Here is a 12,648-nt window from a genome sequence, read left to right as displayed (position 1 = left end):
TTTAAAGTATTATTTTTATTTTTTATATGTACGAATGTATTCCCTACATATATGTAAGTGCACCCATGTTGTGCCATGTCCATAGAGTTCAGAAGAGGGTGTCATATTTCCCTGGAACAGGAGTTACAGATGGTTTTTAGTTACCATATAGGTTCTGGGAATCGAACCCAGACCCTCTGTAAGCAACCAGTGCTCTTAACCTCTGAGCCATCACTCCAGCTCTGACCTAGCTCTTCTTTACCTGACATCTTTTCCTTACAATTTTTGTTTGTTTTTGGTGACAGAGTATCCCTGTGAAGTTCTAGCTAGCCTAGAACCTGATTTGTAGAGCAGACTGGCTTTGAGCTTAACAATGATCTTCCTGCCTCTGTCTTCCCCAATACTGGGATTACAGCCATGCTCACTCCTAAAACTGATTTAAAGAGATCTCAATTTCATCATTTCAAAGATATTCTTCTCATTAAAACTACCTTCTTATCCTGAGCAGTCCAGGGTATATTTTCCACATAGTGTCTTTCAAAATGCTATCACCTCTCCTAAGTTCTAGATCACAATCCTAGCCTGCTATACAATTAATGATGACAATTCTTATATAATTTTTAAATGTTTTCAAACAAAAACATACGAAGTTATGTTTAATCAAAAGTTGAAACAGAACAAAGAGTAAAATATAAATGTCCCACCATACACTGATCGACATTTCATTGTCGTTCGGAGAATGGTTCCAGGGAAAAGCTCCTTTGAGAGTTTTGTCTCAGTGGCCTAGATTCTGTTGTTTCTTTATTTGGCAGGGGCCACTGTGGAAAGGAGGACATAGATGAAGCGTCCTCCATCTACGAGCTAGCACTCTGTTTAGTCTGGAAGAGGATAAGGATGATAGGAACAGGAGCGGGCAGGGTAGACAGAGGCAGAGTGAGCATTGATGTGAGTCTGAGGGTGTCTACTGTGGGATTTGGGGCAGAGAGAAAAAGAAGTTGAATGTGGGTAATAGTCAGTTGAGAAAGATTTAAAAATATGAAGGCAGACAACATCTCCTTCTCAGACACAAGTTAATTTCCAGAATGAAAAAGCCCAGAAGAAGAGAAAGGTGGTGGAGATGGAGACCAAACAAAGCAACACTCTCATAAGGATATATGAGCACTAGATTGCAGTTGTGGGCACAGCTGGAGAGAAGGCTTGAAGGCAGGCAACTGGAGCATAGGGACTAACTTCCTAAGAACATCAAGAGGCTAGGGATGTACCTCATTTGAGAGCGTGCTTGCCTAGGATGTATAATGCCCTGGATTGGATGCCTGACACCTCATAAACCAGGAGTGTGGTACACACCTGAAATCCCAACATTTGGGAGGTAAAGACAAGAGGATCAGGAATTGGGGGTCATCCAAAGTCAGTCCAAGCTACTGAGATCCAGAGCCAAAGTGAATCCTTAGTTTCTCTAGCCTTTTTTAATTTCATAGACAAATAACTGGAGAAGAAGTGTTAGCTCATTCTGGCAATCTGCTTTTATTTTGCTAAAAAGGATATTAATATAACTATCATTATTGTTTCTTTTTGTCAGAAAAAAATAGAAACAGCACAATCTCAGAATTACATGAGTCATAGAGTTGAAAACATTCAGTTTTATATTAAAAAACTTCAACATACTTTGTTCTAATTTTCTCATTTTATTAGGGTCACTTTGTCACTATCCAACTCACAGATGAGTGTTCAAGAATACAAGGAAGATTTCTGAAACATGTCCAAGATAATAACATTTATTATCTTCAGGGAAATTCATGCTGATAATTTTAGTTACATTGCAAAACAGAGATCTAAGTCAGACATGATTTATTGACTCATCCAGGCCCTGGATGAAAACAAAAGGCCCAATCCCTGCTCTTAGAAGTTAATGAATACAACATGCCCTCATCATTTACAGATAAATATTTACAGATAAATATTTGCAGATATATTACGAAGAGAATGCTTTAGTAGTGAGAGCATGTGAAGGGAGGAACCAGGAAAAGGCAGTGTTCATCAGGGGATATTCTCTTTCCTTTTTAGGACAGAGGAAACTGAAGCACAGGGGCTAGAGAGCATCTTGGTAAATAGATACAAATAAGGCCTGATTCTGCTGCCCTCAGGGTCAAATGCTTCTTAGTCGATTTTGGTGTCCAGGTGTTTTTGAATTTTCAGTGGAGAGTCTGATGGGACAATGCATCTGCCACGGATGACTGGACCCCATGTTAGTTTCTCCTTGTCTCCTTAGCTTTGGCAGGAGGGGACCATGAAGAGGGAACACAGCTTTGTGTTCCCACCAAAAGACAATTCTTGGTGATGTTTTACATAATGTATGTTATAAACACAGCAGTTTGGGACTGGAGAGATGGATCAGTGGTTAAGAGCACTGACTGCTCTTGCAGAGGACCAGGGATCGATTCCTAGCACCTACATGGTGGCTATCGACCATCTGTAACTCCAGTTCCAGGGGATTCGATGCCCTCTTCTGACTTCTGTGGCATTGCATGATATGGGTGCACTTACACACATGCAGGCAATACACTTATACACATAAAACAAAAATAATATTTTTTAAAAAACCCACAACGATTTCATAGGAGTTAGTTGTAGGACTTCCTGTGACTACCAAAGCCTGAAGATGCTGACATCATGGAGTCTCCACATTCCTCCACATAAGTTCTCTCTGGATTATTTGTAATACTTCATTCAATGCCTAGTAGTTGCTAATACTATTTTGTTTCAAAAGAGTGATGAGGGGAAAGAAGTCTGTACTTGTTTGATAAACATTTTTTTGAATGTTCCTAGTCCATGGTTCAACAGTGAGGATGCTGGACTGGGACATCCAGAGCCTGGAGACAGGCAGGCCAAGTGTTTACTGGACAGTTCATTTCTCAACTACACAGTAATGGCCAAAATAAAATAACATGGCCACTCCCAGTGGACTATATGCATAAAAAGGGGGGATGAGTAGAAGAGGGCACTGCTTTGGGAAGAAATGAACAGGGTATTAAACAGAAGAAACACATCTATGTTTCTGAAGAATGATAGCCATCTGAAATGACTTATGTCTCCTGAATATTTAGAAATAATCAAGTTCAGTTTCAAGAGTCAAATATTCTCCCTAATTTGAAAGAAACATTCCTTCATGCAGAGGGATTATTGAAAACTTTAGAGATGTGACAGTATATAGCAACCTGTCAAGATTCACTGTGTACACAGAATACTTCCCTAGATTCTGAGATACTGGGAAGGAGGGAGTTGTAAGTCACCCTCAAGGGAGCAAACTAGCAATTTGTACAAGGTTTGACAGACTACAAAGGTTTGCAAGCCACTGAAAAAGATCTCTCTCTTGTCCCCCCCCTCCTATATTTTAGGCAACAGGCCACTGAGGACAGAGGAAAGTAGGTGAATTATTTATTATTATAATTAACTTTGAAGCCCCTCTAGTCATTTGCTCCAATTATCTTCCCCTGTTCCTTCTCAGACCCCTTCCACTTTCAAATCGTATGTGTGCATTTGTTTATATAAATTTTATGTGTGATATTTGCCTGAGTCTGACTTACTTCGGGTAATATGATGATCTCCAACTCTATCCATTTTCCTACAAGTGACACAATTTCATTCTTTTTTATGGCTGGATAAAATTCCATTGTGTGTGTATATATCACATTTCCTTTATCCATTCATTGGTTGACAGACAATGGCTGATTTTGTAACTTGCCTATAGTACCACAATAAACACAGATGTGCAATTATCTGTAGCATGTTGACTTAGATTCCTTTGGGGATATACTCAGGTGAGGTATAGCTGGATCATGTGATAGTTCTAATTTTAGTTTTTGAGGAATGTCCATATTGATTTCATAGTGGCTGCACTAGTTTTCATTTCTTACCAACAGGGTGTAAAGGTTCTCCCCCTCCTCCCCCTTCCTCATCAATGTGGGTTGCTGTTTATCTTAATGCTAGCCATTCTACATGGGGTGAGATGGAATCTCAATGTGATTTTAAAATGTATTCCCCTCTGACTAAGGATGTTGAACATTTTCTCCTGTGTTTATTGACCATCTGTACTTTTCTTTTGCGAAATGTCTGTTCATTTAATTTGCTCATTCATTGACTGGATTGGCTTCTTGGATTGGTTTTTTTTAGTTCCTCTTATATTCCAGATATTAACAACCTAAGTTTCATCTGGAAGTTCAAATGATGCTGGATATTCAAAGCAATCCTAGGCAAAAAAAAAAGTAATGTTAAGAGTTATCACAGTACCTGATTTTAAGTTATACCATAGAGTCATAGGAGGAAAAGCAGTGTTATTGTCACAAACACATGTAAATCAAAGGATCAGAAGACTGAGAAATGAACCCATGCAGTGACATGATTTTTCATCGAGGTGCAAAAGCACTGGAGAAAAGACAGTCTCTTCCACAATTGGTGCTAGGAAAACTGGCTGTCTAGAAGTAGAAGAATGAAACTCGATCTCTGTCTCTCACCCTACACCCAAATCAATCCAAAATGGATCGAAGAAGGCAGGAGAAAAGGAGCTGGAGAGATACCAGTAGGTGGCGCCTATTTCTTCCTGCAAGATCAGTATGTTTTGCTCTGTCTGGAATCTTCTAGGAATCAAGGGTAACCCTGCCATGCAGTCCATGCAAGGGACACAGATCATATCCTTCTTAGTGCTGAGTCCATGAAATCACGAGTTCCACTCTGCGGCCTAGACTAGCACAGTCCTGCATTACCACCTAACAGACAAAGTTGTATTATGTTCATACTTCACCTCAGCCTTCCTTCCCCAAGCCAAGTCACCCTATGGAGACTGTCAAGCTTTGAGTGCAGTGCAAAAATAATGTCCTGAGGAAGTTGGAGCTTAAGCTCTGGGAAGGGAGTAGGACTTTATTAGTCGTTCAGCTGGTGAGACTTTAGGTAGCATAAGTTCTCTGGGCTTCTCACGGTATGCAAGCCCTGGTTTGGGCACCCACAGCTGATTATCCATGGCAGAATGCAAATTCATTTCCTTGTATGTAAGACCCACAAGGGTAAGGAGAAGAAGCAACATGACACTGTCATGGTACCTGGGCTCAGGCTTAAGATGTGACCTGCTGCCTTATTAGGTCATTCATTGGCTTTCTAACCTCTGAAGGGCATCATCTAATTTGGGGCTCTATCAGTTATAGCCAGTGCCCCGTCTCATATGCCAATGTATTCTGCCCATCAAAAAAACCTAAAATCAACCCTTTCTTGGAGCTGGAGAGATGGTTCAGAGGTTAAGAGCACCGGCTGCTTTTGCAGAGGACTCAGGTTTGGTTTCCAGCTCACAACCTTCTGTAACTTCAGTTTCAGAGGACCTCGTGCCCTCTTTTGGCCTCTGCAGCCATCAGGTAAGTGGTGCACTTACATACATGCAGTCAAGGCATTCATACACATAAAATGAAAAAATTTTTAAAAAGAAAACCTTTCTCAAAGTCCTTCTTTTGGATTCATTAGTTTGGTCTGGTCTGGTCCCTCCAGTATACAATGAATGTGTGAAATCCTGGGGATTGTGTATTGACAGTTTGAATTCAGTTCCACCTCTGCAGGGGTAATCTTAGCTCAGTTTCCCAACTCCCTCTGTCGAGTGAAGGAAGCAATTTTTCCACTCAGGGATTTTCTGGAGTCAACCAGAGAATTTGCGTAGGAAGCGCCCCAAAGCTAGGGGGCGTCCGTGGGTGCTAACCCCAGAGTGGAAAACTCGTTTTGGGAGACCTCCCTGTGGTCTCATTGTATTCAAATCCCATCAAATAGCTCCTGGCGGTTTTCTCAACTCCGTTAAAAGCCCTCGTTCCCGCCACCCCGCCGCCATCTGGGATCTGCCGCCCAAGTGAAAGTTGCCCGGAGTGGGCCTAGAGCTGGGATGAGGAGGAAGACAGTGGGGCTGGGTACAAGGGAAGGCCGGGGCTGGCCCCAGAGAGCAGGGAGGAGGAGCGCGGAGCAGGCGGAGCAGGGGGAGCGCCGGGAGGAGGCGCGGGCGGGAGCACCGAGCAGACACATGCGCGCTGCCGCCGCCGCCGCCGCCGCCGCCACCACCGCCGCAGTGTTCGGCTTTCCGGGACAGGAAACCTTCAAACCCGAGCTGCGGCGGCCGCCTCCGGGTCCGCGTCCCGACTCCGCGCGCCTGGCTGCTGTCCGGCGCCTTTCCCGGGAGTACTGCGGCCACTCGGGGCCCAAGCTGTCGCCTTCCCGCCGCGGACTGCTCTGACCCCCCCCCGCAGGAGCGGCGCGGCGGGGCGGGGCGGGGGGGCCCGGGAGAAGATGGCGACGCCGGGAGGCGAACCCCAAGCTTTCGCGCCTGCCCTGTCCGTAGCGGCGCTGCACCCGCATCACCATGCACACCATGCACACCATCACCACCAGCACCACGGCGCAGCGGGAGGCGGCGGGGGCGCGGGTGGCGGCGGGGGTGCGGGCTTCAACCTGCCGTTGAATCGGGGTCTGGAGCGCGCGCTGGAGGAGGCGGCCAACTCCGGGGGCTTGAACCTCAGTGCCAGGAAGCTGAAGGAGTTTCCCAGGACCGCAGCCCCTGGCCACGACCTCTCGGACACGGTTCAGGCAGGTAAGCCGGGGCTGCGGCTGTTGTGAGGGAGGGCCGTCTAGTGGAGCGGCTGTCTCACCGTCCGGGACGCGGTGACCCGTCTGCTAGCAGGAGGCGCCCTCCGGAGTCCAGCTGGCGCGCGAGAAGCGGGTTCTGCAGTGGGCACGGTGGACAGGCGACCCGCGGCGCGGATGCTGGAGGGCAGGGATGCTCTGGCTGCGGGTGTGCGGCGTTCTACAGCCGTTGCCTGCCGCGCGTGGGAAGTGGAAGGTTGCAGGCGGTCCCCGTGGGGTTTCTGGGCCGCGCGCAGGGCCCGGAACACCAGAGCCGTTAGCTTGTCTGCGCCTCCAGCCAGGTCTGGTGGTCGCCCATCCTGGTGGGGAAACCCAGACAAAGGTGACTGGCTGTCGCCCTGCCCGGGGTCATCTGCACCGTGTCGGTCTCTTGCACTGCATTGCGCGAGCGTGCAACTTGGTGCAGTCTGGGAGGTGGTGCTCGGCTCGTTTTTCCTGCGCCTGTTAGAGCACAGAGCCAGGGCTAGACGGTTGCGGATTCCAGTGGCCTGTCGCCTCGGAAGCTGGTGTCCGGCTCACCGCCCACACATCCCAGCACTGGGACTACCTGGTTGGTTCTCAGTAACCCAAGCCTTGGAGAGGAAGCGTGGCATAGTAAATGAAAAGTAATTAAAGTGAGCCGGTTTCCCTGTGTGAGCTTTGCAAGTTACAGCTCGCGCCAATAAGCAGCCAGCTTCTTCAAGTTATGTCATGTGTTGACATATTTCGGAGACGTCTGCTTTCTCTTTGGTAGCTGGAGTTGTGGAAGCGGATCCATAAACAGGAAGGAGGGTGGTGGAACAGGGCTGGGGCCTAGGGACCCATGTAGAACTGACTTGGTTTGCGACCATCCGGTTCCGCACTCTGCGGGTTCCTCTTCTGGCGAGGGCCCAGCATTTCCCAAGGCAGTGGGTGCCCCATTTGGGGGTCACCACTTGGATCTTTGGACTGTCATCGCCTTCTCCAGCGTGCGCCAGGTCTCCAGGGTCCTGGATTGCTAGACTCTCAGCTCAAGGTCTCCCAGCTTCCTCTTATAATGGAAGATTAGGGGGCGGGGATAGGTAACCAGCAGGGCCTTGGGAGGCTTGTTTTCTTGGTCCCTTTTCCTGCTTTAATTCAATAAACATTTATCAGGAGGACTAATGAAGGTTTAGATCGAGTTTTGAATTCTTTGGAAACCAAAAGCGCGCTTCCGGGGTCGTTAAACTGATATTTGGATTTAGGGATCGTTAGGAATGAGCAAATGAAGGGGAATTTCCATAATCGAGCACTCAACAGCTGGGGAAGCTCTTGCTAGGACCTCATAGTTACAGCTTCTCAAGCAGAAGTTATTCCAAGAATTGCCTGAATCATTTATTAACTTAAAAAAAAAAATCTGTTAGTGCATTCTACTGCCCTCTGTCATTTGTATCATTAGGTGTAAATGGTTGTGTAGTATTACAGAAAGAATAGGCATAACCAATAATATGTGTTTGTACAGTTCAGTAATGGGCTTAGAGTTGTTCCAGTACTTCAGTATTGCTGGCTGTTACCCCAAAGTTAGGTAAACTTGACGAATTTGCTGTACTGGTAGTCCTTTGAGAAACCCAGTGCTTTGAAAGTCGGACCTTCATTTTTCAATTATAACCTCGACAAGTGGAGTGGATGCTTAAAAATGTTGCTTCCTGTTCTTTCTGCTTGTTTATGGCCAGCGCTGGCTGTGGGTTTTGCAGGTGTTTAATCATGAGTCTAACTTGCATGTATTTAATGCTCTGAAAATTCTCAACTAGTTAAAAAAAATTAAGAGATTTCATACTAATTTTGCAGCCTAAAACAATGTTATTTGGGGCAGAGGAGACTTAAAAAGGTGCCAGCAAAGTTTGTAGGAACTTAAGGCAATATAATAAAAAGGAAAAAAAAAAGTGGTCGAGGAGTCAGTTATTTTCCATAAAATGTGACTACCCAGTGTGTTAAAGATCACTTTTGGGGGCTGGAGAGATAGCTCAGTGGTTAAGAGAACTGATGCTCTTGGAGAGGACCGGGGTTCAATTCCCAGAACCCACATGGCAGCTATGAACCGACCTTAACGCCAGTTCCAGGGGAATTTGAAGCCCTCTTCTGACCTCCGTCCGCGGCATTGCATGGCACGGATGCCCTCACAAGCATGCATGCAATACATTCATACGAATAAAATAAAAATAATTAATAAAATATTAGAAAAAAGATCACTTTTCACAATATCTTAGACTTGGTTCAAAAGCTGAGTGCAAACACATAAATTCCTCTCTTTGTTCTAAAGAAATACTAAGGTTGGGCAGGGGGCCTAATTCCTGTAATCCTAAATTGGAGGCCAGCCTGAACATCATAGTAAATTCCAGACCAGCCTGGGCTACACAGTGAGGACCCCCTCACTCAAAAAAGAATATACTTAGTTGAATGTTATGATTATGGCTTACTTAGGGGAGCAATAAAGCAAAATAAAGTAAGAGTTAAATAAGATGTTCAGTGGGAGGTGTTGACATTTCCTAAACATAGAGTTCTGGGAGTCTTGATAAAAGCTTGGTAATGATATATTCCATAAAGATAGTAGTTTCTCCTGAGCTCAGACAGAATAGCTAAGGCAGAATGAACAGCATATGAAGATCTTTTAAAGACCTTTCCATAAATTTTCCAGACAGTGAGGTATAGCATCCTTTTTCTGTTCAGTTGTTTCATGCACACCCTTTGGTTTATGCCTTTTAAATAAAGTAGCTCTTCTGACAGCCACCTCTGCAGACAACACTGCATGCTTGGGCGATGCAGCACACCTGAACAGAGAAGCACACAACAGAAATTTAGACACCCGGAGCTGCTGGGTAGAAAGAAACAAGTCCAGGCTCTGTCCCCCAACTGCATACATTTACTCAGGGAAAAAAACTCATGCTCTTACTTTGAGGCTGTTCATTTATTTGAATTTCAGTCAAAATAAGTTTTGTTATGAGATGGCAGTCTTTGGGTAGGTTTACTGAGAAAGGGAGAGGTACAGTGGCATGAGTGGCATGCCCTAAGCCCCAGTTAGCACTGATGTGGGCACATGTGCCTACTTGGCTATGGCAGAGTACTTTGCATCAGGAGGACAGTTGGATTCTCATTTACAGGTAGGGAGACCAAGCTGCAGGGGGAGCCAGGTAATATGCTCAGGGTTCTACCCCTATTTAGACTACTTTAGATGGAAACTAGTAATTTAATCCCAAGGCCTATCTCTAGTGTTAGTGCACCATCTCTTGTTGGGCAGAGGGGAGGAGCGGAGGGGTACAGAATCTGGGAGTCTTCCTGGAGGGTCAGTCCATGGACACTCATCCTTGAATATCTACTGAGCTCTACTGTGGCCTCCAGAGATGCAACAGTGACTCACAGAGAATCCCTCCACTCCTTCCTATGAAGCTTCCAGTCTGAGGGAGGAATGAGAAGATAGATTTATTTTATACGATGAGTAAGAGAAGTTTTTGGGTACACATAGTATCTTTGTTTTATAGACACATAAGCCTGATTTGCATGGACTTCAGGTTGCTTGTGTCTAGAGCACAATTGATGATCGGTGATAAGTATAAAAATGGGCCTGATAAAAATAAGTACACAGAGAAGCACATCAATAAAGCACCCTCTTTTCCTCTCTTGTGTTGATTTATTATGTGGCACCAGTTTAGATGGAGAAGTTCAAAAGGGTGTTTGTATGACTGACATAAAGTGGATTGAAAAGAGTGGAAAGAAAAGTCTGAGACTGCTACATGAGAGTCTAGAAAGTAAAAAGAAAAACTTTACCCTTGGCCTTGGCAACCCTCACTGAAAGTTGGTAGTGTTTAGCTAGGCCTGGTGGCATGTGCCTATAATCCTAGCATTTGAGAGGTGACAGAGGATCAGGAGTCAGGGTCAGCCTTCACTGCATAATAAGCTTGAAGCCATCCTGGAGACCTTTCCTTAAAAAAAGAGTTGGTAGTTGGTATTGTTAGGGGATGGCTGGAGTGTACCATTTTCAGTTTCTTACTGTGTTAGCTATAAGCAGGAAAGACTAAATGATGGTAGGAACTTGTCCAAACAGGAATATAGTCTTGTGGCATGAATACTCACTGAGACTGGACAGTTGTGATCCAGCTACAGAGGAGGCTGAGGCAGAAGGATCACAAGTTCAAGGCTTTCCCAAACTACAAAGTGAGTTCAAGGCTAGCCTGGACAACTTAGATCTTGACTCAAAACAGAAAGTAAAAAGAGGGCACAGGCTGTTGCTTGGTGGGAGAGCACTGCTCAGCATGTGTGTGAGGCCCTAGGTTGAATGGTTAGGATTTAGTACACCAAAACAAAGGAACAAAAACAAAACAACCCCCCATCCCAAATGCTCTGTGTGTGTGTGTGTGTGTGTGTGTGTGTGTGTGTGTGTGTGTGTGTTTCTTTTTGTTGTGCTAGAGACCACTGCAGGGCTTGGAGCATGCTAGGCAAGTGCTCTACCACTGTGATACTCCCCCAGGCTAGAATGTGTATTTTTATGTCAGAGTGTAGTGTGGGGCTGCAAAGTGTAAGACAGGAATACATGAGAAGGGTAAAGGTCCAGGAAGCCCCTGCAGCTGATTCAGGCCAAGGTGAGGCTCCGGAGAGCACTGATAGGCATGCAGGCAGGGTTCAGAGGAAAAAGTCCTCTCTGTTACTGGCTAGGAAGACCTCCACAGGACAGGTAGGATGCGGGTCAGAGTTTGCAGAATGGTTGGGCTGTGGGTAGCTCATGAGCATTCTGTGGTTGGAAAGATGAATCTAGGATATGGAGGGAAAGAATTTTTCTGTATGAAACTGTGTATTTTAATAATGGAGATCTTTTTTAAAGGTTAACAAAAAAAAAAAAAAAAAAAGGAGAGAGGGCATTTAAGCCTGTCCCCTGGTCATATCCTCCTACCCCATTCCCACCTGACAGGGTGACGGAACACAGGGCTTTTATGATCTGTTGTGTGAGGGCTATCTGGAAAAGACCTGGGATTCGTCAGTCTGTGGTACTCGCACCTTACGGCCTGACCAGGCTCTCTTCAGTGTCTGTGAAGATTCAGAAACTGCTGAAATTTGGGGGCAGGGTTATCTGCTAGAGGCTGGTTCTCCCAACCCTATTCCCACCCTCTAGCCACAGAGTCCTTGGATATTAGCAGTTTTTAGCCATAGGCATCCACATAGGACTTGATAAAGAAATCTGTTTTTGATAACATGCTCTGTTCCATAATTTTGACCATGAAGATTTTTTACTGTTAAATATAGAGAAACATTTGATATCACATGTGTTTTCTTAAAACGTGTGTTGTTTCATAGAAACGTTGAGGTTTTTTTTTTTTTTTTTTTTAATTGAAACAGGGTCTCAGTATGTAGCCCTGACTGGCCTGGAACTTGCTCTGTAGAAGCTTATTTGCTTGCTCTCTGTAGCTTATTTCTATAGATGGCATATACAGTGAAAAGATCTTTAAAAAGCAATGACTTAGGTAAATCGACCCTAGTTCATTGAGCCATTTCCCCATTTATATTTAAAAATCAGGACTGTGCTTCTGTATAAAGTTTGTACAGTTATCAATGTAAAATACCAACATCTTAAAAAACGAAGTGAAGTAGAAATGCATTTCTTTTGATTCAATGCTTTTGTATAAAAAATAAAAAAAAATAGCTCAGAATTTTGGAGTGGTTGGTGTGCTTCTCTTCATTTTACTTTTTGACTGGCTGCCTGTATGCCGATGCCGATGTAGCTGGGCTGTTTGTGCGGCCGCTGCTGCCATAGCCATTTGATGCTGCAAGAACTCTAACTGTTGTATCTGTTGCTGCTGCTGTTGAAAGGCAGAGGAGAGCTGGACTCTCTGCTGAGGAAGGCTTTGCTCAGGTCTGTTCTCGGCAGAGACAAGCTGAGACAATACAGCTGCCTGTGACTGTATAAAGCCTCCTACTCCAGTAAAGTTAATAACAGCGGCTTGCTGAGCAGTTAAGGACTGTTCTTGAGTTAAACCTTGTTCCGAACCCTGTTCCCCTGGCTACTGAGGACTAGAAGCTGCT

At 45.1% G+C, this 12,648-nt stretch overlaps 1 protein-coding gene across 1 annotated transcript in view; it reads left to right on the top strand.

Annotated features, from left to right (window-relative positions):
- The first annotated feature begins 6,019 nt into the window (after positions 1–6,019).
- The window catches only part of Lrch1 (leucine rich repeats and calponin homology domain containing 1), a 206,013-nt gene continuing 199,384 nt past the window's right edge, over positions 6,020–12,648 (top strand). The window contains exon 1 of the mRNA XM_029559249.1: positions 6,020–6,589. Coding sequence (XP_029415109.1) covers positions 6,289–6,589 — 301 coding nt within the window. The 5' untranslated portion in view covers positions 6,020–6,288. The remainder of the gene's footprint in view (positions 6,590–12,648) is intronic.

The sequence above is a fragment of the Nannospalax galili genome, unplaced genomic scaffold, assembly GCF_000622305.1.
Source record: "Nannospalax galili isolate Female #2095 unplaced genomic scaffold, S.galili_v1.0 scaffold388, whole genome shotgun sequence".
In the NCBI taxonomy this organism is placed as follows: domain Eukaryota; kingdom Metazoa; phylum Chordata; class Mammalia; order Rodentia; family Spalacidae; genus Nannospalax; species Nannospalax galili.
This window is presented reverse-complemented; position numbering and strand designations above follow the sequence as displayed.